The sequence below is a fragment of the Sturnira hondurensis genome, unplaced genomic scaffold (genome assembly GCF_014824575.4).
Source record: "Sturnira hondurensis isolate 20B ecotype Veracruz unplaced genomic scaffold, ASM1482457v3 Scaffold0022319, whole genome shotgun sequence".
NCBI classification, from domain to species: Eukaryota; Metazoa; Chordata; class Mammalia; order Chiroptera; family Phyllostomidae; genus Sturnira; species Sturnira hondurensis.
Window position 1 is genome coordinate 2,966,464 of NW_028094950.1, and position 25,210 is coordinate 2,991,673.

The 25,210-nt window shown below is 45.6% G+C and overlaps 1 protein-coding gene across 1 annotated transcript; it reads left to right on the forward strand.

Moving 5' to 3' along the window:
* The first annotated feature begins 974 nt into the window (after positions 1-974).
* MATN3 (matrilin 3) lies at positions 975-20,936 on the forward strand. The gene is given in 9 exon segments (XM_037035485.1): positions 975-1,241; positions 6,162-6,728; positions 9,160-9,285; positions 10,437-10,562; positions 12,404-12,529; positions 15,381-15,406; positions 15,408-15,507; positions 17,491-17,601; positions 20,420-20,936. Coding segments are annotated over 9 exon segments (1,473 nt in total). The 5' UTR covers positions 975-1,006; the 3' UTR covers positions 20,476-20,936.
* The last annotated feature ends 4,274 nt before the right edge of the window (positions 20,937-25,210 follow it).

Below are 25,210 nucleotides of genomic sequence, written 5' to 3' on the forward strand. Positions count from 1 at the left end.
CGCAACTACTAACGGGCCCTTGGCTGTTCTATCTCGAGCCCTTCCTTCGTTTCACCGTCCTCAGCTTCAATAGGCATACTCTCAAAACAGCCCTAAATCACCTGGACTCCGTGAAATCTTTCCTGCACGAAGTGAAGAACCCACACATTCCAGTCCTTGCCCGAGGCAGACCCGCCTCAGCCTGGTCCCTTTCCCTGAAATTCTGGAGCAGAAGGAGGATGTGGTGGGGAGCCTTTGAAGTCGGTACGGGCTGTCCTGCCTGTCCTTCGGCTAGCAGGGCGCTCCCTGGGGGCCGTGTGTTTGACTTGCTATTCTCGGTGACTACGTCTGCCCACCCCTGTAAGCTCCGTAGTGTTTTGCAGATGTCTGAAGCGGGCATGAAAGCATCGCTATTCATGCTGCCAGAATCTGTGAGGCTTTATTATTATTATTTTTAACCAAGAGCCCACAGCAAAACGTGGGTGCCTTGGCCGGGGAAAGGAATGTAGGTTGAGGAGCGGGATGAAGGCTTGAGGCGGGTGGAGCAGGACGGAGAGGAAAGGAGGAGCCTGGGCCTCATCGCTGAGACCCTGGGGATGGGCCAGAGGGGTCCCTAGGGCTGGGCGCGCGTGTGTGTGTGTGTCTCGGGGCGGGGGTGGGGGTGGGGGTGCGTGCAGGCCAGGCTGGTGTAGGGACGGCTGTGGAGAGTCCCCCAGGCTGGGGCCCAGGGCAGACCCCGCCAGGGGTTGAAACCGAAGCCCACCTTCCTGGCCACAGCACAAGGCGGAAGTCCCGGGGTCCGGGCACCGCAAATAAATATCTGGGCAGCTGGGCCAGCTGCCCAGATATTTATTTGCGACGCTGGAATGCTCTGGGCGGGCTCCTTGTGGCCGGGGGCGGGGATCCACCCTCGTGGCTGCTGGGCGGGGCGGGCCCCAGGCCGCGGGACCTTTAAATCGGCCGCCCTGGCGCTGGCCCTGGCCGGTAACTGACCCAGCCTGCGAGCCACGGCCGGACGCTGGACACCATGCCGCGCCGCCTCCCGGGACTGCTTCTGCTGCTCTGGCCGCTGCTGCTGCTACTGTTGCTGCTGCTGCCGTCCCCCGCAGCCCCCACTGCCCCCAGTCCCCTGGCCCGCCCGGGCTTCCGGAGGCTGGGGACCAATGCCCCCGGGGGCAGCCCCGGGCGCCGCCCGGCTCCTGCAGTCCCCACCGGTGCGCCCTATTCGGGGGCCGGCCAGTCTGGAGGGACCCGTGGTGCAGGTACTGCCCGGGCTGACGGGAGAGGCGCACCAGGAGGGACACCCCGCAGGGAGCACGAAGGGAGGGAGAACCTGGCATGGGTGGGCTGGGGCATCCGGGCATCTGTGTGTTCCCCCCAACCCCAGCCTGAACCGTTTGTGGTGCAGGAGAAAGAACCCCTCCCGGACGAATCCTGTGGGGCAGCTGAGGTTCAGAGAAAGAAGCGAGTCAGAGGGCTAGGATCTGGGTCTCCTGAAGCGCAGACTTGGATAACCATCCCCGTGATCTGGGCAGGGCAGCTGCGGGGGTCTGGCGCCCCGGCCCCTACTTCTGCTTCAGCTGAATGAGAGCTTCCTGAGATTGTGCTTTGAGTTCTCTGGAAATTGCTCCATCTCTATAGCCCCAGCTCAGTGATTGACAGGCTTTGTCCCCTCCTGCCAACCCACAGGCTGCCCCAGTCTCGTCCAGGATCTGGGCTAGAATTTGACTTTCCAGTCTGGGGTTGAGGTGTGCGACCAGGAAGGAAACTTGAGTTGCCCCTGGGGGCCCCCATTTGTAACCATCCTGGTCTCGACTTTTTCAAAAAAAGATTTTATTTATTTTTTAGAGATTGGGGAAGGGACAGAGAAAGAGAGGGAGAGGCTGCCTTTTGCTGGCCGCCCAACTGGGGACCCAGCCTGCAACCCAAGCACGTGCCTTGCCTGGGGATCAAACATGCAACCTTTCGGTTTGCAGGCTGGCACTCAACCCAGAGAGACACCAGCCAGGGCATGAAGCGAATTCTTTTTCTTTCTTTCCTTTTTCTTTTTAAGATTTTATTTATTTATTTTCAGAGAGATGGAAAGAAAGGGAGAGGGAGAGGGAGAGACACATCCTTGCCAGTGCCTCTTACAATGCTCCCAGCCTGGGACCTGGCCTGCAACCCAGTCTTGTGTCCTGACTGGGAATTGAACCAACCACCCTCTGGTTCACAGGCCAGTGCTCAAAATCCACTGAGCCACACCAGCCAGGTCAGCTTCTGTTTTGCCCCTGACCACATGGTCTGCTTCAACTGACTGGGCTCTAGTTCCAACCTGTGTTCCCCTTGGTCCTCAAACACCCCAAATACTCTGGATCTTTGGCTGACAATTCCATTTCCTTTTCGAGCCAGTAGTTGGTTCCTGTGGCAGAAAAAGGTCCGAGAGCAGCGGAGCCGAAGGGACCCAGGGGTCCATCATCTTGTGCAATCCCAAGAGCAAGTACAGGACACTGAGGCGTATCAGACTGAGGGGCCCCAGCCAATCAGTGTCAGAGCCCAGAGCCCAGACATCGGGGCAAGGGGCTTTCCACTGCTCTTACATTAAATCTTTATGTAAGATTTAATCTTCCTCACCAAAACTCCAGCTTCCCTCTTGCTGGAGAGAGGCTGCACCAACCCATTTTTGGGTATCCGGTCTCATGTGGCCAGTGAGGCTGCCTGCCTCAGGCTGCTTCGTGTTGTCTCCCCGCTCCTGCACCTTTCTGGGTAACGCTGAGAAAGAACCCAGGGAGTCTTTCCTGCACAGCCCCAGAGGGCTGAATTTGAAATGGCAAGAGTTTCGAAAGTGAGCCAGGAAGTGCCAGGATTCACAAAGGGTAAATTCAGCTGGTTGCTCCCGGGCAGGAATAGGGATGAAGCCTTTCTTCTAGAAGTTATTCTTCCCTCTGGTCCTGACCCACCTCCCTTGGGAATGGGTTGGGGAGCGGGAAGAAGGATTTCATGGGGGACGGCCATGTTCCCCCTAAGCATCACTTCTCCTTTATTACCTGGAATCCAAACGGATCTTGAATGATGATCCTTTAATTAGTATCACATTCGCTCTTTTCCGAAGTCCTTCCTTTCCTAATTCCTTCAACATTCCTTAGAAATTCCTCAGCTTTGCCATTGAAATTACTAAGCTTCACAACGGGCTTTTATTTTTAGCCTAACTCAGAATTTGAAAATACTGTGAGTATGGAAACATTTCAGGAAATTCAGATTCTCACTTTCTTGGTTTGTTATTTTTTGGGGGGCTGGTGGGTGGTGGGGTGCCTAGTAGGGAAGGAGGTGGGTGCTGTGGGTGACACTTTCTTGGTTCTGAGAATCAGAGGGCTGCTATCAGAAAAGGGGAGTGAGGTCCACAAACACGGATGGGGCAACTAGTCATTTCCAGTGAGCTACGAATCAGGAAGTAACCAGATGCTCATAGATTCCCTGCCATCCCAGACCAGCCCCCTGCATTGGTTTTCTGTGGCTGCTCTCATAAATTACCGTGAAATCAGTGGCTTACAGCCAACAAATTGTGTAAGAGTTCTGTAGATCAGAAGTCTCAATGAAGGTGTCTGCAGGGCTGTGTTCCTTTGGGGAGGGACCAGGGGTGAATTGGTCTTCTTGCCTTTTCCAGATTGTACAGGCTGTGCCCTCATTTCTTGGCTTGTGGCCTTTTCCCTCTATTTTCAAAGCCACCAAAGGCGAGCTGGGTCCTTCTCACATTTGATCACTCTGATCCTCTCTTCTGCCTCGCTCTTTCACTTTTACAGAGAATTTGGGATATTGGACCTGGGATAACCACCCCATCCAGGGTCTTTTCCTTAATCACACCCAAGAAGTCTCTTTTGTCATGTAAAGTGACCTACTTACTGGTTCTGGGAATTGGGATGTGGACATCTTTGTGGGTGGGCACAGTTTGCTGGCTCCTACCCCTGTAACTTCACCTGGAGGATTCCATGTGGAAAACCAAATGGAGAAGGAAGGAATCAGCACATTTACTTAGAAGAACATAACCTTGACATTGGTAAGGACACCATTTGGGTGTTGGTGAAAGTACTGTGGAAGATGGGGCTCCCATCAGCACCCAACTCTCCTTTTACTGCAGTTTTGCAAAAATACCCCCGTCCATCTCTGGGAAGGGTTTCCAGCACGAGCCTGCTCCCTTGCTCCTGACCTGTGGTCACCCAAGGGTGAAGTGAAGTTTTGGAGTTGTTTTTTTCTTTAAAAGGACTTAATTCCTTTTGACTTAACTAAATACATGACATGCAGCCTACTTCAGGGTGGTGGCTGAATGTCAACAAGCAGAATGTTTACTAGGTACATGAGATAATGTTGATTTTTGTGGTGGAAAACGTTGCCTCAGAGAGGCAACCACAGAGGGAAAAGCCCCCTGGGCCGGGAGTCGGGAAACCTGCAGTCCAATCCCTGTTCTACCACTTTCTAGCTCTCATGCCTCCCGGGACTCAGGCTTCTCCCCTGCGAAATGGGTCCAAAGGCAACCTCTGTACCTCTAGCTTCGCAGAGTCATTGTGTTGGCACCCTTCGGGCCCTGAAATGTTAGCGATAGTAGGATATTGTTTAATTCTTAATTGAGTATCTTCAGGCAGCAGAATAAAACCAAATGGATACTTTTCAGTTTTTAAATGAAAACTATAGAGAGATGTAGTTCCCGTCCCACATAGGACTTTATCTTTCAGGAACTGCTTGGCCTAGGAATTTAGTGTGAGTCCACCTTTCCCCACTCCGCTCCCTGGAGTAGAGTGCCTCAGAGTAGCGTTGACTTCCAGCCCCTGTTAGGGAGAGAAAGAGCTTTGACTGGCACTTAATGTTCAGGGATCTTATCTCCATTTAGGACTTGGTGTGTATGATGAGTGTGTGTGTGTTTGTGAATTGGGAGAGGAGGAATGGTTTGAAAAAAGACATTTAATAACTAGCTTCTCTCTTAGCTAGTCCTGACTTTTGGACTTGGTATCGGCAGCTAGAGAGGGAGGGGTATAGAGTGAGATTGGCAGGAAAGGATAAGAGTATAGATGAGCCCTCGCCACGTGGCTCAGTTCATTGGAGCAAGAAAGTTTAGATGAGCCCTAACTGGGTGGCTTGGTTGGTTGGGGCATTATCCCCATTCACCAAAAGGATGCGAGTTCAATCCCTGGTCAGGGCACATACTTAGGTCATGAGTTTGATCCCAGTCAGGGCATGCACAGAAGGCAACTGATCTCATGTTGATATTTTTCCCTCTCTCTCTCTCTCCCCCTTCCACTCTCTCTAAAATAAAAAAAGAATGTCCTCAGGTGAGGATTAAACAAAAAAAAAGTGCAAATGAAAAAAGTGTACTGTGTTACTATAATGCCTTTTTTCAGTGTAGGAAAGATGTAAATTTCTCAAGGGCAGTGAGTATGGTTTCTTTGCTTTTGGAGCTCCAGGGCTTAATACACGGGAGACCCTCAAAAAGTTGTGGTGAATGAAAAAATGAGAGAGATGGCTGAGTTCGGTAGGGCAGTGGGATAGATACCAAGTCTCTGCTTCTCAGAATGAGAGAAACAGCCACAAAGTTGGAAGTGTAATGAACATGGATTAGATTATTTGTCATGCTTCTTCCTACTTTCAGCCTAGCTTGGGCAAGTTGGGCCCTAGAGTTCACTAAACATGCAGACGAGGAGATTATTGACCAGACAGGGCAGATTTAGGGCTGGTCTGGAGCAGTGTTCACCCCCATGGAAGTGGGTGGGGTAGAGTGTACTGCCCAGACAGTTCACCTTTCCCACAGTTGAGGGACACTTTGTCCCACTGCCTCAGATGGCCAAGGTGCCCGAGAAGGGTCTGGAATCCTTTCATTCTGAGAGTCAAAAGGAACTTTGAGAACAAAACTTGAAGCAGAGAGAGGAGGTCCTAAGTGACATTTCAGGGCTCAGCCAGCCCCCAGGTGAGGTATTTGGGGACACCTCACACCTCTGTGTGAATTCTCAGTAGGAAATTCTGAAGGCCTAGGTGCTTTCAAAACCCGATGGGGGATGGGCTTGGGAAAGAGCAGACAGTGGGGCATTTGGAGGTAGGCGATGCTTCCTTGTCAGGCCTCCAATCCCAGAGCCCTCTGGGTATGAGCAACGGTCCCATTTCTGACCATGGTCAGATCACTGCTTAGTCACTTCTGTTCCCCACACCCTTCCTTGCAGGTGTTTGCAAGAGCAGGCCCTTGGACTTGGTGTTTATCATCGACAGTTCTCGCAGTGTACGTCCTTTGGAGTTTACCAAAGTGAAAACCTTTGTCTCCCGGATAATCGACACCCTGGACATTGGGGCGGCGGACACGCGGGTGGCACTGGTGAACTACGCCAGCACCGTGAAGATCGAGTTCCATCTCCAGAACCACTCGGATAAGCAGTCCCTGAAACAGGCTGTGGCGCGAATCACACCCTTGTCTACAGGCACCATGTCGGGCCTGGCCATCCAAAGAGCGATGGAGGAAGCCTTCACCGTGGAGGCAGGAGCTCGGGGGCCCAGCTCCAACATCCCTAAGGTGGCCATCATCGTGACAGACGGGCGGCCGCAGGACCAGGTGAACGAGGTGGCGGCTCGGGCGCGGGCGGCGGGGATTGAGCTCTACGCCGTGGGCGTGGGCCGGGCAGACATGGAGTCGCTCAAGATGATGGCCAGTGAGCCCCTGGACGAGCACGTGTTCTACGTGGAGACGTACGGGGTCATCGAGAAACTTTCCTCCAGATTCCAGGAAACCTTTTGTGGTAAGTCTTTGCTTCCAACTAGAAAAGGATGTTATAGTCCTACGTTATGAATCCAAAGAAAAAGCGAATTCTTTTCTCCCTCCCCCCTCTTTTTTTTGGTGGAGATTTTATGGAAAACTTAAATACAAGCAATGCTTTTTTACAGTGTTTAGGAATATAGAGCTGCCTTATATATAACTTGGTTTGCTCATAAAAATCTCCATGTTTGCATTAGGAGTGGGAAGGTTGGAAATAGCCAGGATAAATGATCCTACTGTTCCCTGATGGGGTTAGAGCAGAAGAAAAACAAAACGTCCAGGGTGCTGCGCTTCTCCCCTCTGCCCAGCGCTGCATTTTCCCCAGATATTTTCTTTAGCTTCACCACCTCTAGAGTTCCCAGAACTCCGCACGTTTTCCTGCGGAGCACAGGGCCCCGCCTCTGTCCACGCAAGGATCAGCCCGCCTGTGTTCCAGGGAGACGGGCAGTCAGGGTGAGCGCCCTGACTACTCTAGGTTTCGGGTTCGGCTCTTTTGCTGATTATTCTTTGTGCAGGGGCAGAATTGGGAATCAGGGAGACTGGGATTCCAGCTCAGTTACAGGGAGAAGGAGCAGGGCTTGTTTTGTTGTTTTAAATCATTCTGTCATGGCCCTTCTAATTTCTTCCTTGAAGATAGAGTTTGAAATTGCAATTTTTAGCGTGAATTAGCCAAATCCTGAATGTGAATCCATTTGAGGCTAGGGTTTATTATTAGTCACTGATCAGAATTAGGAATATGGGACTTTAGTCCTTTATTTTTATTTTTAAACTTAGTTATTTTTCTATCTACTTATAGGTATCTATCATCATGCTTTATTTATTTTTTCTTTTTATCACCCGGAGATAATCTTTTGAAGCTCTCTAATGGCACTCTCCAAGCAGGTTTGGGCAGTTTAGTGACTTTAGTTCAGGTGAATTTTAAAATGTAGATGCCTTTTGCTATATTATCTATTCCACATTTATTTAACATACATTGATTGATCACTGATGATGCAAAGAGGAAGTTAGTCCCTCCCTACCATCAGGCAGCAGTCAGTGGGTGGGGATGAGACAAACAAGTGAACCGATAACCACAACTGTGTGTTTCAAGACTTACAATGAATGGGGAACTCAGCAATCACCCGTTCATCAGGAAATGGAGATGACGTCTGGGTCTGGGCCAAAGTCTGGCCTCATCTCAGCCAGACCTGGCTGCGACCCCCTTGTCCGTCCTGTCCCAGGACACTGGGCTTTCATAGGTTGCCATTGGCTTTGGGGGACATCTCCTTGGCATTCATGGGTTTCCCAGAGGAAAAGGGCTTTCTTTCTCCTAGGAAACCCCCTGTGCTTGTGGATGAGAGCATTTCCATGGAGGCGCTGGTCTGCGGCAAAGTTGGGTCTCACAGCTAGCACCTGGGGTTGGGCCTGACGGCCGTAAAGTAACAAGTGGTGAGCGGCCACCTTTTCCTTCTGGTACAAAAGACCTGCTTGTTCTGGGGGAAAATGCCCTCTCTATGGAAAACAGGACTGAGGAGCAGCTTGTTGTGGTCCACAGGCTGGAAAGCCCATTCCATGAAAAGGCTCTTCTTGGGGAAATATTAGCCTTGTCCCCTGGCCAAAGCCGTGGAGGCGGGGTTACCTGCCACAGGGGTGCCAGCCTCCTCCAACAGGCTTCCTTGGTTTCTCAAAAATGACTAAATTCATTGATTCTTCTTTCAAAACATCTTGCTGGGAAAAAAAATCCAATGAGCTATAAATGGCTGTAGAAGGGAAAAGATGGAGATAAATTCTAGCTAGTATAGTCTTATTTACGTTGTTCATTTTACCTATTTACGCATAGTATGAGTTTCTTTTCCTTGCTGATATTGGAGGCCCTGAAATTGCACATTTGAATTGGCTGCATATTCAGAAAGCAGTTATGTGCACCGACCTTCATCATTTGCAAGATCAGACATACATCGCTTCCCAGGTGTGAGCGAGTTCCAGGCCTAGAGCGGAGCACCTGTGTGTGAATGCTGTTCAGACATAAACTATAGAACCTTGGAGAGCAGCTTGTGGTTGCGGTGGGCCAATTAACTCACGGAACTTCGGAAATACATTATTGTTCTCTCCGTATCTGGCTTTGGGGAAGCAAAGTTTTTTTTTTTCATGGATAGGGGGATACATTGAATAAATATCCAATTACCTGACCTGTGTACGTGTTTGGCTTCAGCTCCAAATTAAAAATTCTCTTTCTGTTTTGAGAAAGTTAACAGTAAGATCTGTGACTTAAGCTTGGTAACAGGACTAGTTTGAGAGTGATATTTGTAAGAGGCCAAGACTGGGAGTGAACTAAAGATGGAACTGGGAAGACACCAGAGAGCGATGCGACACGGGAGACACTACCCGACATGCCGATGTGTCGACACTGACTGTTGGCAACTTCCTTTGCGCAGCGGCGGACCCGTGCCTGCTTGGCACACACGGGTGCCAGCACGTGTGTGTCAGCGACGGGGACGGCAGGCACCACTGTGAGTGCAGCCAAGGGTACTCCCTGAACGCCGACAAGAAGACGTGTTCAGGTGAGGCCTGCTTACCCGGTGGACGCTGATGAGAACGTCTATCTGGGGACCCTCTCTCCTGGTTTGGGATTGGCCTTTTGCTTATCTGCTCATTGCTTCTCGGCTGGTTTACTGTTGTTTACCAACAGTTTTCCTCAGAGAGGAAAATGAGAAGAAAATTGAAGTAATACATCTATCGGCTGGTTATAGTACAAAATTCCGGGTCCTGAGGATTTAGAATTTTTCCTATATTATATTATATTATATTATATTATATTATATTATTTATCTTTAGAGGAGAAGGAGAGAGGGATAGAAACATCAATGTATGGTTGCCTTTCGTGCATCCCCTGCAGGGAACCGGCCTGCAGGGAACCGGCCTGCAACCCAGGCATGTGCCCTGACTGGGAATCGAACCACGATCCTTTGCTTCGCAGGCCCGTGCTCAATCCACTGGGCTACACCAGCCAGGGCTTTTTTTTTTTAGATTTCATTTAATTAAATAAAAAGCTGCCCTTTCCTCTCTGTGGCCGTAGATGCCCATGGAATCTGCAAGAAGGAGAAAATGTAGAAAAGTCCTCACTCGTCTGGTGTAGGAGTTCTCACAAATAGTCGATCAACAATGGGAATCAGGCCCATTTTAAACTAAAGCCCTGGGAAAATGTTTTTGACAGGAAAACTTTGAGGTCATTTCTTTTCAAAGACTTTATTTATTTATTTTTAGACAGAGGGGAAGGGAGAGAGAAAGGCAGGGAGGGAAACATCAATATGTGGTTGCCTCTTGCGCTCCCTGCACTGGGGAACCTGGCCTGCAACCCAGGCATCTGCCCTGACTGGGAATCGAACCGGCGACCCTCTGCTTTGCATTCTGGCACTCAGTTCACTGAGGCACACCAGCCAGGGCAAGACTCCAAGGTCATGGAATTTGGCTTACTTGATTTATGGACCGTGAATTGAGACCCAAAGCGGGGAGACTTACCCGTGCATGGGGTCTGCTAATGAAGAGTGACGACCTCAGACAGGTCCAGCCTCAGCCCCGCGGCCTTCCTCCTGTGCCGAGCTGCTCCTGGCTGTGTGTGTGCGGTCTGGGATTACTTATCTATGTTTCCCTGTGTTCGTGCGTGTCCTACTCATTTTTTAACATTTCTTTTGGCCCTGATCATTTTTGGTAGCCATCGATAAGTGTGCTCTTAACACTCACGGCTGTGGACACATCTGTGTGAATGACAGAAGTGGCTCTTATCACTGCGAGTGCTACGAAGGCTACACGTTGAACTCGGACAGGAAGACGTGTTCAGGTAAGTGGGCGAGCAGGCGTCACGATGGCCACCTCTTCGTCTACCTCGTGTCCAGGTGGTGCTGGAGGGGCAGGGTCGCATCGACGGGAAACTCGGCCTTTGCCTCTCTTGCCAGCCTTGGCTCTTCCCATTCCTACGTCTTGTGAGAAGAGTCAGAAGTGGCTGCACGTGTGTATCACGGCCCACGTGCGTGGGAGTGTTGTTCACATCCTTCTCTGTACCACCCTCGCAGTCCTTTCCAAATGCTAAGGCCAGTGTCATCAGTTAAAATCACGTAACGCCCTACACGGTACTTATTACTCACAAAGGGAAAACAGTAACTTCACGGTGGGGAAACCTGGCGGACGGCACGCCGACCGAGGAATTGAAGTTGACTTCAACAGCAACGATACACATGCAGCTCCTGCCACGGTGTGCTGAGGGCACGGTGGCGCTTCTGTGGGCTCTTGCCTACAAACTCAGAATTACAAGGAAACATCAGACAGCCCCAGACAGAGAGATGCCCTATGAAGTAATTTTCCAGTGTTTTCCAAAAGTGTCAAAGTCACGAAAGACAAAGAAGGCAGGCAATGTCACAGATTACGGGAGACGAAGGAGGCGCGACAGTGCAGTGTGTGACCGTGGGTTGGATCCTGCATCAGAAAAGAGACGTCGGTGGAATAATGGGCAAAACTCGAGTATTAGATTAGTTGATTAGTGGTGAACTAGTCTGTGGTCTGTGATAGTGTTGTATCATTGCTAATTTCCTGGTTTGGATAATTCTACTATGGTTATACAGTATGTTAACATTTGGGGAAAGTGGGTGAATGAAGAACAGGACCTTTTTGTACTACTTCTGCAGCTTTTCCACATGCCTGAAATTATTTCAAAATGAACAGTTCAAACAGTTAAAAATGATTTTAAAACGTGGTGTCAGTACAGAGACTAAGCGTGTTGGATGACAATGTGGTGTTGTCCCGAGTCTGTGGTCTTTGGACTCAGTTTCCCCACTTGTAACAGGAGAGGGTTGAACTGTGTCTTCAACTGTATGTCCTTCTGAGTCTAGTGTAGTTAGCCACACAACCTTTGGTGTCCTTCTTACTCAGCAAAGATACAAGTAAACCCAAAAGGAATACTTTAGAAAGTATTGTGTGAGCTCCTTAGATTATAAAAACTCCACATTGATCAGTCGGAAAAGGAGCTGGGCCCAACAGGAGGGTAAGTATTGCGTGTGTAGGATTTTGTTTAATTCTGCACGCTCCCAGTAAGAGAAGTCAGTACTGATGCCTTTGAAAGGTTTCTAAGGGGCTTTCTTCTTACGTATTTCAAGTTGCAAATAAAGTTTCTTTTTTTTTGTTAAAGATTTTATTTATTTACTTTTAGACAGAGGGGAAGGGAAGGAGAGAGAGGGAGAGAAATATCAATGGGTGGTTGCCTCTCACGCACCCCATACTGGGGACCTGGCCCACAACCCAGGCTTGTTCCCCTTCTGGGAATTGAACTGGTGACTCTTTGGTTCGCAGCCCGTGCTCAGTCCACTGAGCTACATCAGCCAAGGCTAAGATTTCTTTTTAAAAAAAGGTTTTATTTATTTATTTTTACAGAGAGGAGAAGGGAGGGGGAGAGAGGGGGAGAGAAACATCCATTGGTTGAGTTTTGATTGGTTGCTTTTTGCACAGTCTGGGCCTACAACCCAGACATGTGCTCTGACCAGGAACTGGACCTGCAACCTCCTGGTTTTGTGGGACGATGCCCAACCCACTGAGCCACACCAGTCAGGGCTTCAAATAAGACTTCTGTGCATAGGTGGTAAAATACTTTTCCATGGTGAATTTCTTTTTCCCCTGGCCTTTGTCTGGCAGCTCAGGATCAATGCGCTGCTGGTACACATGGCTGTCAGCACGTCTGTGTGAGCGGCAGAGCTGGGTCCCATCACTGTGACTGCTATGAGGGCTACACTCTGAATCTGGATAAAAAAACCTGCTCGGGTAAGGCACACACAACAGATGCTTTCATACTTGGCCCTTTCTAGCGCAGTGAAACCAACGTGCAATTCACCCAGAGAGAGGTTCTTCAAAGCAACTCGAAGAATCAGGCTGCAGGTGTTCTGCTGTGCTGATAGACTAAGGTGTGCGTTGCTTAGAGGGCAGTGAGTTCACTAGAATCTGCAAACATAAATGACTTCAGAAAATTACTGGGAAATAGGGAAGGGTGGGGTGTATGAGAAAAGCTCAGTGAATGGAGGGTCCTTCTCCAGGAAAAATCTATCACTCTGTACCCTGGGGGCTTTTAAAGCAAATAGGAAACTTCAGAGGAAGTCCTTTGGACAGTAACTATTTGGTGTGAGAGCCTGAACTGATCGTTTTCCAATTAAAACTGGGCCTGGAATTTTTCTGTAGCGTTAATCTTAAAGCTGGACCGTGTCAGCAAAGGAGACTTTGTAAAGGACTGAATTGGACTCACACAGGTCCTCCAGGAAGCTGGAAGCCAGTCAGTCATTCGCTGACAGTTGCTAGATGATCAATATTCAGTACATCTGAGGCTTGGCGAGTGAGGCCACGCCAGAGCACGGGTCCTCGTTAGTTTGATTTAAACGCACTGGCAGGACACGGTGGCAACTCTAATGTAAAAACACTCCTAAGAGAAATTCCTAGCTCTCTAGGTGGTGTTTAGTTCTGGCATATGCAGTATATATATATCTATTTACATTTTATGCATAGTTTCCTCTCCCTTGAGGAGATATATTAGGTGGCTTTTTCAAGAGGGATGAAGGAAAATGACTATCACCAATTTCCTCTGTAAAAAATGAGAGCAGTGAAAGCGTGCTGAGTACCTACTCTGTTCCTAGGACCGTGCTAATCACTGTAGGGATATAAAGAGGCAAAAGTGCCGACTCGGAGCGACCAACCGGCTGGGTGTGAAAGAACCAACACCTTAAGTAGGCGGAGACTGAGTAGCCAGGGAGAGGGGCTGAGGGTGACCAAGGGCTGGAGGTGGGGGCGTGTCCCTTGTTTTTGTCTCGTGAGTGACACAGAGAGGGTGGGGCTGGAGGTGGGTCTTAGAGGTTGGTGACAGTTTGATGGAGGAGGAGTGGAGAGGTGGAGCAGGCAGGAAGCCTGGCTGGTGCAGGCTTGTTCCGGGAGGGAGGGCTGAGTCGGGTGGGGTGGAGAGGATTTATGGCTGGGCTTCTCAAAGGGTTACAGGTATTCCACTGGGTGCCTTAAGCTGCCAGGAGCACTGAAGTCCTGGGAAAAGGAAAGGAAAACAAATTTACATTTCAACTAACAGATAGGGAATCGAATGGAACACTTTATTTAAGAAAACCCACAAATTCTCGGAGGCGATTTTCAATCAAGGCAGACTACTGGAGGAACGCTCCCGCTGACGATAGCCAACATTCTCCAGGGCCGGCTGCGTGTGTGCGTGGTTCTGGGCATTTCAGACACATCACACATTTGGAGCTCACAGCGACTTTCCCAGGAAACAGCCGCAGACGGATGAAGTCATGTGCCCCAGTCGCTCAGCGAGGGAGCGGCAGAGTCAGGATTTGAATGTGCACACTTGCTCTGGTGGTTCCCTTTGCTCTTAGACACTAAGCCACACTGCCTTGTGGTACAAAGCGCACGATAGCAAAGGGAGATAAAAGAGAAAGACAAGATGGCGGCAAGGTAGTGTTTCTATACTTGAGAGTAGTAAGGGGTACTATCTAAAGCTGGAGTACATGGGTCAGGTCCTCTCTAATGGCCTGCTTTGCCCTAGCCGGGCAGTAGGAAGGCTTGCAGGTGACATGTGGAGGCCCAGAGTGGAAGCCTGCCCAGATGTCACCTCTAGAGTTGGTTGCCAAACTGGGGAGAAGGGAAGCATAAAGCTTTCTGTTATTAGGCGTTTTGCTGGAACAACTGGAGTTATTATAGTGATGAAGTTGGAAAGATACTCCATAGATGATAGATCACACAGAGCCTCGCCTTTCACGCAAAACAATTTTAGAGGCAATAGTGAGCCATGGAAGGTTTTTGGGCACGAAGTGACACTTAAGAGGAAAGTTAGAGGGGAACAAATGAACAAGTTTGGCCCCTGCCATGACAGAGGGAGAATCTGTGTCTCGCAGGAGGCCTTTTGGCGTTTGCTGAAGAACTGCGGTTTTCACTTGTCCCACGTCACTTGGGCCACGGGGCTAGGGCAGCCCTGCCGTCTGCTCCCCACTCAAATTTGGGCAAACTGTCTCCCTCCATGAAACATATTTACTCGTGAGAGATAATAAATACGTCACTGTCCAATTATACATACCAGCATCATCATTTTTCTGTGTGTGTGTGTAGGTCAGTTTTTTCTGTCCCACTTTGGAAGCTGTCAGGGGCAGGCCCTTGGTCACTGGAGTCCTTCCTGTACAGCATCAGATTTAGCTCCATGGGTAGGTGGGTCCCTAATAATGGTTTTGGTGCTGGAGGACAGCCATGGAGAGCTGGAGATGTTGGAGGCATTGGTGGTCATCAGGAAAGGCTGGAGGTGAGTTCTGGAATCGAATCAAGACCCCTTGCAGCCCCAGGGCTACAGATAGGAAAACAGAGAAGGGCTCCTGCCCAGAGATTGGCCAGAAAAGAAAAGAGAAGAAAAGAAAAGGGGTGCGTGCAATAAAAGGCAGGGCGAAGGGGAGGTGAGATACAAGACAGGAAAATAGGTTTTCTTCTCCCAGAACATGGGACACTTGCTGCTGATGACAGAAGGATTCACTCTCAACGCGTATTGGGGCCAAACTGAAGTTTTTTTCTCCCAGAAGTCTATGTTTCATTTCCTGTTGTAATTTGTGGCTGTTTCCTTCCCTGCGCCTCCCCTGGTCAGCTCGTGACAAGTGTGCCCTGGGCTCTTAACGGTTGCCAGCACATTTGTGTGAGTGACAGCGCAGCCTCCTACCGCTGCAATTGTTACACTGGCTTTACCCTGAATGAAGACAAGAGGACGTGCTTGGGTAAAGAGTGTCCCTTGACTCCTATTTCATTTGGTAGGACAACCTAGCGGTAAGCGTTTCTCTCTCCAAGTCTGAAGCCCCTTCCTGTGGTCGGAATCCTCCAGGGGTCCCCAGTTGGCATCAGTAGGAAACAGTTCTCTTGCTACCGTCAGGGAGTCTTCCCTCCTTGATCTGGTTCCAGCCTTTCTCTCTTTAATTAGAAAGAAAAATCAGCTCTGGGCATTTTTTCTACTCCTGGAAGATGGGGATTCGGCCTGATTTGTAATGGTTTAGGCTCTGACCTCATTTGTGTAGCCATTGATGGATTTATTTGTTCAGCAACTGTTCTTGGAGCTACTGGGACACATCATGTACTGTAATTAGGTCCCGAGGAAGGGACTGGGGACAGAGCAGTGTTTTGTACCTAGCAGTGTCCTGTCTTGCACATCTTTTGTTAAATTTATTCCTGAATCTTTTATTCTTTTTCATGCTCTTGTGAATGGATCCATCTGTCAATTTTCAATTGAGCTACATTGCAGTTGCCCAATTTTCTATGGGGACTTTGAATTAGACCATCCCACTGAGCTTCTGCCCTCACAGTGCTTATAGTCTATCAGTCCAGATACACTAAAAAAGTATCCTAAGTCACTAAGTGACGGATGGAGATGGGATTTGGGCTGGCCATCCTAACAGGTTCAATAGGATTTGGACTGGTAGGTGGACTACATGTTATCAAGTGCGTGTTTGGTTCCCCAGCCTGTGTCATGTCTTTGTAGAATGTAGGGAAAAATGTAGGAGGAAAGGGCCTCCCACTCTGTCCTCAGGCAGGAGTGCCACTCAGTTGGAGGATTGCACACCAGTCTTCAGACCTGGGAAGGTCTGAAATTCTCTTATTTCTATTAGGCAACCTGGGTGTGGGGAGCTCTGATATTGAGTAGGAATAGCTGCCTCATGGAATTATAGGAGGAAGCTGAAGCTAACAGCATTATTGTTCTCCCAGGCTCTTTGCTTAAATGTCAATACATCTGTTAGTTCCAAAGTATTTATGGGCAAGAACTAGAACTCTCAATTTAAACAAGTGTGTATACACACACACACACACACACACACACACACACATATATGTATGTATTAAGATTTTATTTATTTATCTTTAGAGAGGAAGGGGAGGAGAAAAGGAGAGAAATATCAATGTATGGTTGCCTCTCATGGGTCCCCTGCTGGGAACTGGCCTGCAACCCAGGCATGTGCCCTGACTGGGAATCAAATCGTGATTGTGTGGTTCGCAGGCCCAAGCTCAATCCACTGAGCTACACCAGCCAGGGCTATATAGTTTTTTAAAAAAAAATATTTTGTTTATTTATTTATTTAGAGAGAGAAGGAAGGGAGAAAGAGAGGGAGGCATCAGTATGTGAGATACATCGATCAGTTGCTCACATGCTCCCCACTGGGGACCTGGCCCACAAGCCAGGCATATGCCCTACCTGGCAATCAAACTGGCGGCCTTTTGGTTCACAGGCAGGCCCTTAATTCATTGAGCCACACCAGCCAGGGTAAATTATCTAGTTTTAATTCTTGAAGTATTTTGGCCACACAAATACAGGTTTTTCTCATTTTCATTCTTTAATGAGAATACAGTATCATTAATGATGTTATCTCTGCATCCATGGCTTCCCACCATACTGCCCTTTTAAAATTTTACTCTATATCACGGAAAACTGCAGACAATCACAAAAGTATAGAGAAAATATAATGAGCTCACATACAACCATCACCCAACTTCAGCAATGTAAACTGGTCCCCAACGTTTCCTAATTCACTTTCTTCTGTGACAGTAACCTTCTGAAGTATTTCCTCCTCTTTCTGCGTGCTCTGATCTCCTTTTACCCTCTAGAAAATGCATTCCGGTAAGTCTCAAAAAACGGACCCATCGAATCGCAGGTTTCCCGACTTGCTGTGATTTCTAATTAGCCGTAACATGTCACGTACTGTCATTGTCACCAGCCATTGAAGAAGCGCGAAGCCTCGTCTCCACAGACGATGCCTGTGGATGTGAAGCCACGCTCGCGTTCCAGGAGAAGGTCAGCTCCTACCTGCAGAGACTGAACACCAAACATATCCTTTCTGGAGGGTTCTCTGTTGCCGCTGAAAGCCAGCCTTGGCACTACGCAGTGAGCCAAACATTTTAGGATATTCCTCAGGGTAAGGACCCTCCCTATTTGTTAAGTTTTAAGATGAGCACTAGTAATACTGAAGAGCTTTTATTTTTTTAGAGTTCCTTTTCAGTGTTTTAAGAGACTTTCACTTATTTAATATTTACAAGGAAAAGCTACCTATTTCTTTCTCTAGTGTTTTTCCATAGCAGTGGATTACGAGCAGTATGAGAGCTCCTAATTGAGTTCTTATGAACAGATGGAGCTATTATGCTATGATTTCTTAATACGGCTTCTTAGTTCAGAATCTGTACCTGCTCAGAAGAGGCAGCTGATGAGTGGGCTGTGAGCGCAGATGACACAGAGCTGTGTGTGCCGGCCAGCCAATTGGTCACAAGGCAGATTTGAAGTGTAACACAGCACTATTGCTGAAACTTCCAAAATCAGTTCTTTAGCCAAAGTCATAATTCAGGAAAAGTACTTTTCCTTAGCACAGCTCAAGTTAACAACACTGTTCCTAGGAATCTGAGAGGAGTGGAATTCAAATTGTGCAGGGACACCCTAGGGGTACACAGAGACTTTTAAGGGGTCTGGGTGTGTGGAGGGGAGGGGAGGGGGGCAGAAAGTTGTGAAGGGATGTTTCCGAATCCTTCACTTCCTTAAATTGAGCCGCCTAAAATGCTACTTGTAGTTGGCATTCTCTCTTCCCATCCCTCACTTCAGAGTCACCATGCTCCTAACCTTACACAAGAAAGGCACACGTCTCGAGTAGCCTGAACCTCCCCAAGGTGAATTTCTTGGAGAAGTGAGATCTCCGGAGAGTCAGACAAAGGGACAGTTCAATGGCTTTTTCCAACCAGTGCTTCATAAACACTTCTCCCCCAATCCATTCCATCGAGAGACACCTTTTCAATGAAATTTTACCTTTTATTTTGAATGATTTTACATCAAAATTTGTTACCTATTTGTTGTTTGGATCCATTATGTGCTCGTAGTAGCTGTGATTATAATCCAATCCAGATGATTTAAAAAAGTTGGGGCCTCATGGTCAGCGAAAGTCATTGAAAGGTAATTTCAATAGAAATGTGTGTGCTCGTTTGTGTAAGTTTACGTCAGAGAAGTACTATATAGAGTAATCAAGCAAAGGTTTCCAGGGTTCAAAGTAGAATAAAATTCTGTGGAGAAAGTAGAAAGGAAATATAGGTTATTTTATTTTTAATATTTTATTTTAGAAGAATGATACTAGGTATCAATTCAGTGTGGGATACATTTGAAAGATGGATATAAATTTTATTTTAAAGTATTTATTTCTTTTTAGGGAGAGGGGAAGGGAGGGAGAAAGAAAGGGAGAGAAACATAAGAGTGTGAGAGAAACATCGATCAGTTGCATGGTCCCCAAGTGGACACGGGGCCTGCAACCCAGGCATGTGCCCCGGCCTGGAATCAAACCAGTGACCTTGTGCTTTGTGGGATGACGCTCAACCAACTGAGCCAGCTGGTCAGGGCTAAATTTTATTTTTGAGAGTCGATATTTATAATAGCAGAAATTGCATATTTTATAACTAAAACTTATGATGAAAATTTTCACATAATTTAAATATGCATAAGACATCTGCCGCGGTGTGGCCGCAGCAGGGTCCAGGGATTCCTGAAAGGTGGGTAAGGCGTCGGCGGCGGTGGGTAACAGACGACAACACGCCTCAAAGGAGAGTGAAGCTCTGTTCTGTTTATTGCAAGTACAAGCAGGTTTTTATATTTTAATTTTTGGTAGTGATTAACATTTGCAGGTGCATAGCATGATCGGTTAAGCAGAAAAAATCAATACAAAGGTAACCAGGAAAAGTACGAAAGTTCCTATAGTTTCAGTTATGTTAAACAAAAGTTGTTTTGACTAGGAGAACCATTAATCAGACTATTTGAAATAGCCCTATGTACAGAGTTTGAATGTCTTATTGTCTATTAAAGTTCTCAGAAGTTGTCATGGGGCAAAAGGTACGCTAGACCGAGCAGAGGTTAGGAAACTCATTATAAGCCTTTGTGATGTCTAACTTAGCTATCTATCTTTCTGTCTAAAATGTTTCTTTATGTATTATGGACTCTAGTTCCTTGGTAATAATTTCTACATGCTTAGTTTGTAGTACCTAACCAGCTTCTCCTGTTTCTTTGTCTGTCTAATTCTAATTGACATATATTCATATTCAAGGTAAAGGAGGGGCTGTTATTCCAACAACTTTTAGACATTCAGGGGCTATTTCATTAGAGGGGATTTTTCCATCCTTTCAGGCAGTTCCGTGGGGAATACTAATGTTTTCCCCTGTGAACTGTCCCTTCCTCTTGGGTGATTTTCACAGGAACAAGTAAGTACTGTACAATGCCTATATTCAGTAGCAAGAGTAAAATAATTAAAATAAAACAGCCAATTGTTAACCCATTTTGGATGCCACGTTCTCTTCTGTGGAGACGAGTTCCTTGAACTCAAGTCCTCCATGCCCAGACCTTGTCAGACAACATGGTTGGAAGAGGACGTGGCAGGCATCGCTTATTTGTCAAATTATTTTAGGAGACATATGGGCACAAATGTTTGAAGACTACTACTTATATAATGCTCTCTGAAGGAAAGAATTGCTGAGGTTTAGATTACATTACCCTTTTCATGAGAAAGCAATTTCACTTTTTAAAAATTTACAGTTAATTCTTTTATTTCGTATTGAAGTGTTTGAACGTCTGTTTATATTTTCTAATATCTAAAAATAATGGTGTTGGCCTTAACAACTACCCACTTGATGACATTTTGGAGAAGCTGCAGGCAAATGAACACGGACAAATACATCGTTAAATTGCTCAAAATTTTCGCTTGGAAATATGGAGAATTTGGTATAGTTAATACTTTTGCACATTGCAATGTTCCTGCTAATGTTCTGCCATTACCAATGCCTGGGTATTGCTGGGTGAGTAGTTTGAGGACCTTCTAGAGAGTCAGAATGATTCTCCTACAGAAATAAACGTCCAGGTCCTTGTTAAAAGCAAAATTTAGTGTCTCTAAGCTATGACTGTGAAAATAGAGTGAAAGGTTTAATGTTCCTTTATTGACTAATTGAGCCATTTCATTTTTTTTAGTTTCTAAGTTGTCATTCTATTCTCAAACACAAGTCTTCTGTTTCTACAGTACAATTATGTTCATACTATGTATTCATTATGGACATTTTTAAATGTATAGAAGTATAAAGAAGTCAATAAAAGTCACCTGTACAAAACTACTAATACTACACCATTTTTTCAGTGTTATTCCTTTACAAGATAAATGTATATTTTTAATTGTTCTTTTAAAAAATGTATTGAATTTATTGGGGTGAAATTGGTTATATAGATTTCAAGTGCACTATTCTATAACATGTCATCTGTATATTGTAATGTGTTCCCAACTCGAAGTCAGGGCTCCTTCTGTCACCATTTGTTCCCCCTTTACTGTCTTCTGCCTGCACCCCCTTCCCTCTGGTAATCACCATATTATTGTCTATGCCTACGAGTTTTTTTCATTAATCCCTTTACCTGTTTCACCCAGACCCCAACCTCCCCTTCCCTCTGACAGCTGTCAGTCTGTTCTCTGTCTATGGCTCTGCTTCTACTTGGTTTTTGTACATGGGACTCAACGTGTAAGTGAAATCATATGATATCTGTCTTTCTCTGACTGGCTTATTTCACTTAGCATAATGCTCTCCACAAAGGGTAAGACAGCATTAATGCTGTCACAAAGGGTGAGATTTCCTTTTTTTATAGTGGCCAAGTAGCATTCCATTGTGTAAATGCATCACAGCTTTTTTATCCACTCATATACTGATGGGCACTTGGGCTGCTTCCAGATCTTGGCTATTATAAATAACGCTGCAATGAACATAGGGGTGCATATGTTCTTTCAAATTAGTGTTTTGGGTTTCTTTGGATAAATTCCCAGAAGCAGAATCACTGGGTCATAAGGCATTTCCATTTTTAATTTTTTGAGGTATCTCCACACTGCTTTCCACAGTAGCTGCACCAATCTGCATTCCCAGCAACAATTTGCAAGGGTTCTTTTTCCTCCACATCCTCACCAGTACTCGTTTGTTGATTTACTGATGGTAGCCATTCTGACAAGTGGGAGGTGACATCTAATTGTGGTTTTAATTTGCATCTTGTGATAACTAGTGATGTTGAGCATCTTTTCATATGTTTATTGGCCATCTGTTATATACTCTTTGGAGAAGTGTCTATTCAGGTCCTTTGCCCATTACATTTTTTAAAATATTTTATTTATTTATCTTTAGAGGGGAAGGGAAGGAGAGAGGAAGGAAACATCAATGTATGGTTGCTTCTCGTTCATCCCCTGCAGGGAACTGGCTCCTGCGGGAAACTGGCCTGCAACCCAAGCATGTGCCCTGACTGGGAATCGAACCACGATTGTCTGGTTCACAGGCCCGCGCTCAATCCACTGAGCTACACCAGCCAGGGCTACATTTTTTTTTTATTTATTGATTTTAGAGAGAGGAGGTGGGAGTGGGGAAGAGAAAGAGAGAGAGAGAAACATCTATCTGCTGTTTCACTTATTTATGCATTCATTGGTTGCTTCTTATGTGTGCCCTGACTGGGAGTCGAAGAAGCAACCTTCGCGTGTTCGTATGACACTCTAACCAACTGAGCTCCTGGCCAGGGCCTTTGCCCATGTTTTAATTGGATTCTTTGGGGGGTTTTTTGGTGTTGAGTTTTGTAAGTTTTTTATAAATTTTGGATTTTAACTCCTGATCAGATGTATTGTTGGCAGATATGGTCTTCCAGTCAGTGAGTTGTCTTTCATTTTGTTGATGGTTTCCTTTGCTGTGCAAAACCTTTTTGGTTTGATGTCTTCCCATTTGTTTACTTTTTCCTTTTCTCTTGCCTGAAGTGATCTATCAGAAAAAAATATCGCTACAAGAAATGTCTGAGATTTTACTGCCTATGTTTTCTTCTAGGATTTTTATGGTTTCGAGTCTTACATTTAAGTTTAACACATTTGGAGTTTGAGTTTATTCCTGTGTACGGTGTAAGAAGGTGGTCTGGTCTGTTTGGCATGTATCTATCCGATTTCCCCAACACCATTTATTGAATAGACTATCTTTACTGCATTGGATGTTTTTGCCTCCTTTGTCAAATATCAGTTGACCATAAAAGCATGGGTTTATTTCTGAATTCTATTCTGTTCCATACACTGGAAACTTTTGATCTATTTTTTCTTCATAGTATAGTCTAAACCATTCTTATTACTGAGAGTATAGATTTCATATAATATTTACACATGAAAAAGTTCCTTTAAATTGAGATGAATATAATTTAGAACTGTGTCTTGAATACTCTTTGTTGCTCATTTTTACTAGAGTATTACTGAAGCTGTGATCAGGGGATTGTAATACACGCATCTAATGGGGTTAACACAGATCGAGTGAACATTACATGCCACTTTTAATTCATTCTGATGTTTGAAAGAAACACACAACTAAAGACATTACTTGTGAATTAAGAGTATTATAACTTTTTACCAAGGACAAAACCCCTAAATTTATTATATTCTTTTACTTTATGGGTCAATAATAAAAATATCTTTATAAATATTGCTGTAACAAGTAACAAAACCTAATGTTGTCTTTTTAAATGTTAGCGATAAGCCAAACTTTTTTCACTTACATATTTGACACATATAATTTTTTTTCAGCATTAAAGCCTCACTTTGAAAAGAAAACAGTCCTTTAAATTGTGTCCTACCCAATTCTTTATTTTTTGGTTTGCTTTGTCTTTAGTATAATAAAAATATCTTTATATACTATTACTGTCATGCCTTTTTTTTGCAGGGTGGTGATTCATATCAATTTTGTCTGTTAACATATTTCTTTAAACTGGATCATTATGAACATATAACAGTTTCTTTTCAAAGAACATAATGTTGTAACACTTTGTATAATTTAAATATGATGCTCTTAAGGTTAAAAATGTAAGTTCAGGTTAAATAGAAGAGCTTAATCAAGAATGTTGTTGAAGAGGGAAGAGGGAAAGCAAAATTAGCTAAATTTAGATTAAATAATGATGAGGGTATATTAATATATGTGCCTGAAAAGCAAATATAATAAAAAAGAACAGTGAAAACCCAGAAACCATCAGAAACCTAGAATATAAACTTTAAAGGGAATAAATGAAAAATAAATACATCAAGGCAGTAATAGTATATAAAGATATTTTATGAAAGATGTATTGTTATTTCCCCACACTTTTGAAAGGACATGACAGAGCAGTATTATTTTACAAACTTGGCTGGACAAGAATCAGTAACATACTGTATATTACCATATCACAGAGCAACAGCGCTACAGAAGGAATAAATGAGAGCCCATGTTCAAGAACTAGGGAAAGATGTTGAGAATTGATTTTTCAAGAGTGTGACCATTATAAACTAGCTTCAATCAATCCTGTCTTAAATTTGACCAGTTAGTTGGGATCCTTATATAAGACTCATTTGCTTCAGGAGTCCAATATAGGGAGCCTATGAGGAGGTGCCAACATGTCTTGGGAATTAACAGTTTGGTGCGGAAAAATAAATACACATACATTTGAAAACAAATAACATGTATCATCTGAATGGGCTGGGTCTTAAGTCTGGGAAGAATTCCTGAGGGAGACCTGATTGATGCGTTTGGCTAGGCACAATTGGCCAAAAGGGTAAGAACATCAAAGCATATATAAAATCGCCTTGGAAGCAGAAAGGAATGGTGGGGTGCAGAAAGCTTATTGTCTTGCATAGAGTCAGGGCACCACACTAAAGCCATTTTAGGATTGAAGGAAAATCTGATTTTAGCCGGGGTTTACAATTGATAGGAAAGGCACCAGGACCGTTGTCAACTCTTGGGTGCCCTGGGTGAGGCAACAGGCTGAGGAAGGATTTACACATTGTTTGCCTCAGATGGGGAGATACTGTAGATGGAGAAATTGGCTCCTGTTGCATAAAGCACATATTAGATTATGCAAATCAACAATGGTAGCCGTACAATATGGTAAAACAGAAAACCAGAGAAAAATTAAAAATGGTGGAGACAATAACTTCATGAGAGTTTTGGCCCTATCCCTGAAATTGTGGCACGTTATAACTTTTTAAGGAATCAAAAAGCACAAAGAACTGAAAGAAGAAGGTAGAAAAAGAAAAGAATATAGAACAATGGACTCCGGGTGAGAAAATACCAAATACTAAAATTATTAAAAAATGAAACGCTATGATCCAATGGCAATTACATGCTGTAATGGCCCAAAGCTCATACATTATTTTCATAAGGGCCCCTGGGCTCAGTTACAGCTTAAATAACCTGTTAAAAAATCCTAAAAACAAACAGACTGAGCACAAACCCCAATCCTCAGATCTCTCCAGGGAGTTCTCTAATCCCCAAAGGCCCAAGGGAAGAAGGTTTTCAAACTCTGAAAAGGCATGTTTGCAGTTTCATTTGCCCCGAAGGCGCCAACCTACCAAATGCAGTTAATGACTTTTGCCTTTCAACAATGCTGGGGCTTCGGGGCCTTCAAAA